General features: G+C 40.3%; 1 protein-coding gene across 1 annotated transcript in view; it reads right to left on the minus strand.

Annotated features, from left to right (window-relative positions):
- Window positions 1-1,952: 1,952 nt before the first annotated feature.
- Window positions 1,953-2,402, minus strand: part of LOC125037187 — an 894-nt gene continuing 444 nt past the window's right edge. Inside the window, exon 2 of the mRNA XM_047630232.1 lies at window positions 1,953-2,327. Within this exon, the coding sequence (XP_047486188.1) occupies window positions 2,109-2,327 (219 nt within the window). The 3' untranslated portion in view covers window positions 1,953-2,108. The remainder of the gene's footprint in view (window positions 2,328-2,402) is intronic.

A 2,402-nucleotide genomic window follows, 5' to 3' on the forward strand; every position in this document is an offset into this window, starting at 1 on the left:
CTACGACAACTCCTACGCATAATGGTGTAAATATCTGATGAGAACCATGTTTTTTAATGGTCAGTATCAAATGTGAGTATTAAATATCTGACGATAATAACCATGATTCATTAAATGGAGAGATCAGTATGAGTGAGTCGTGCAGATCAAGAACGCCCAAGACTGACGTGGAAGACAGCTGATTGGAAGACATGTCGGGGACATGTTATCCTGGACCCTCCTCTTTCCTCTCTCCTTATTCTCTTTCGCTGCCTTTCCCTGTCTCTCCTTCTCCTATTTTCTACGGATGTAGTAGCTGTGACTACTACATCTCTGGCCCTTCCTCCTCCCACTCTTTTAGTATTAATCTTTCTCTATGCACCCTTAAAAAACAAACAATCTCTCAATACATCCAGCATCATCACCACGTTTGAGTGATAATGCATAAAGAGAGAGGTGGAAGCTCTGTTACGAAAGCCACCGGCGTCTGTTGAGACAGTCCGCACGCAGGTGAAAAGAAAACAAATATTGTTTCCGTAACGACTTATAACGCCATCACTATTTCATACTCCATCTGACAGTAATAACATATTCAATTGATGATTACGATCAACATCACACGTGAATGAGTCATGCGAATCGAGGATCTGATGCTGAATAGGTCGAAATCACGTTCAAGACATGTTACTTGTGACTCCTCCCCCTTCCTCTTGCGCTCCTTGTCTCTTTTCGATTTCACTCCGTGCTTTTCCTCTTTGTCCTTTGAAGGATTCAACAACCGTTTACAGCTTTCTATATCTATATATTCTCTTCTCCACTCCACCCCCCTCTCTTTACCATCTACTTATCTCTATCTATCTATCTATCTTTCTCTCTATATCTATATATCTATGTATCTATCTATCTATCTCTCGTCCATCTCTTTATCTTTTTCAACCTCCCTCGCTTAATATTTCATTGTCCCTCTCATCCTCCTCTCTCTATCCTCCCCTTCGAACAGAGTGAAAGCGATAATTCAATCAGCCTTATCAGTACAGAATGTGACAGAAAATCATAATTCATTTCAATAAGCACATCGCTAATGATAAGGATTAAGCATCTTGTAAAAGCATTTAGGTTTGGTGAGTAACTGAGCATGAATTAAATCAAACGATCGTGTTGATGGTATGTAGTAAAATTCTTCCGGATGAGGCAAGAAGACTTGAACCCAATAAGGGGATCAGAATGAAAGGAACAGGTTCGAGAAACACTTATATTTCTTCTTTTAATCATTTAGAAAATCTGCAATACACTGACAAATTCAGCACTTTGAAATATATATAATTCTGTAAGTGCTTTTTAAAATTTGCCAGTCAGTGATCACAAATTAGCAGAAAAAAATGAATAGAGAACACCGGAAGCTCTTACATCCATCAGCGTCAGTTAAGAAATTTCTGGACGTCTGTCCTTCCAGAAATGGAGTAATAAGGAAATCTAATTACTTGTATGCTTCTTTTTCTAAGTTCTCTTAAAATACGCTAGACCTCTTTATTTATTCAGCTTTACCGAAGCATTGACTACAAAGTCTGCTTTTCTTGCTTTTTGAGGAGTCAGCCCCATGTTCCCTATATTCATTTGTTTACATATGTTTTATTTTATTAAAAAGGAAGGTTTTTATTAAAAGTTCATGAGGCATAGTTAAAGCTTGTATCAACTTGGGAACAAAGTGTAAGTTGTGGCCCTAGAAATCAGAGAAAGAAAAGGAGATGGAAACACACACACACACACACACACAGAGAGAGAGAGAGAGAGAGAGAGAGAGAGAGAGAGAGAGAGAGAGAGAGAGATGGAGAAGGGCAGAATGAAAGGGAAAGCGATAGAGCACGATATAAAAGATAATGCATGATAGCACAAAAAGGCGTGATAACAAACACAAATGTAGGTTCCTTGTGCACAGCCGAAGCAGTTACAGAATTTGAGAAAGAAAAGTACGATTTTATTATCAAATCTGTTTTATTAATAAATAAGGAAAATTATATCTAATACAAAATAAATAGAACAAACAGACACATAATCTAAATGTTTTTTTGTACTAATGTGAACTAAAAATCATCATCCAGTCCCGTGGGAATTTCGGTCGTGTCCTCAGCTCAGGACGAGCTTGTGTCCTTGAGCTGAAGGTCGACGGTCGAGGACGCCAGTTCCTGTCCACGGAAGAACAGGACGCAGATGTACACGCCGGCGCTGTCGAGGCCGAAGGGTGCCAACACGAGGTACGAGTGAGGGACGTGAGTGCCTCGGCCGAGAGCGAACAGCGGTGTCTCAGGATCCTGGCTGACGAAGTGCCCGTCGCTGTCCCTCCACGCCACCTGTTGGCAGGGAAGGGAATTAGGCTTTGCGTGTTTTCTAAGGATAACTTAAATGGCTTGAGTATATAGTATCGC

Source organism: Penaeus chinensis, chromosome 22 (assembly GCF_019202785.1).
Source record: "Penaeus chinensis breed Huanghai No. 1 chromosome 22, ASM1920278v2, whole genome shotgun sequence".
NCBI classification, from domain to species: Eukaryota; Metazoa; Arthropoda; class Malacostraca; order Decapoda; family Penaeidae; genus Penaeus; species Penaeus chinensis.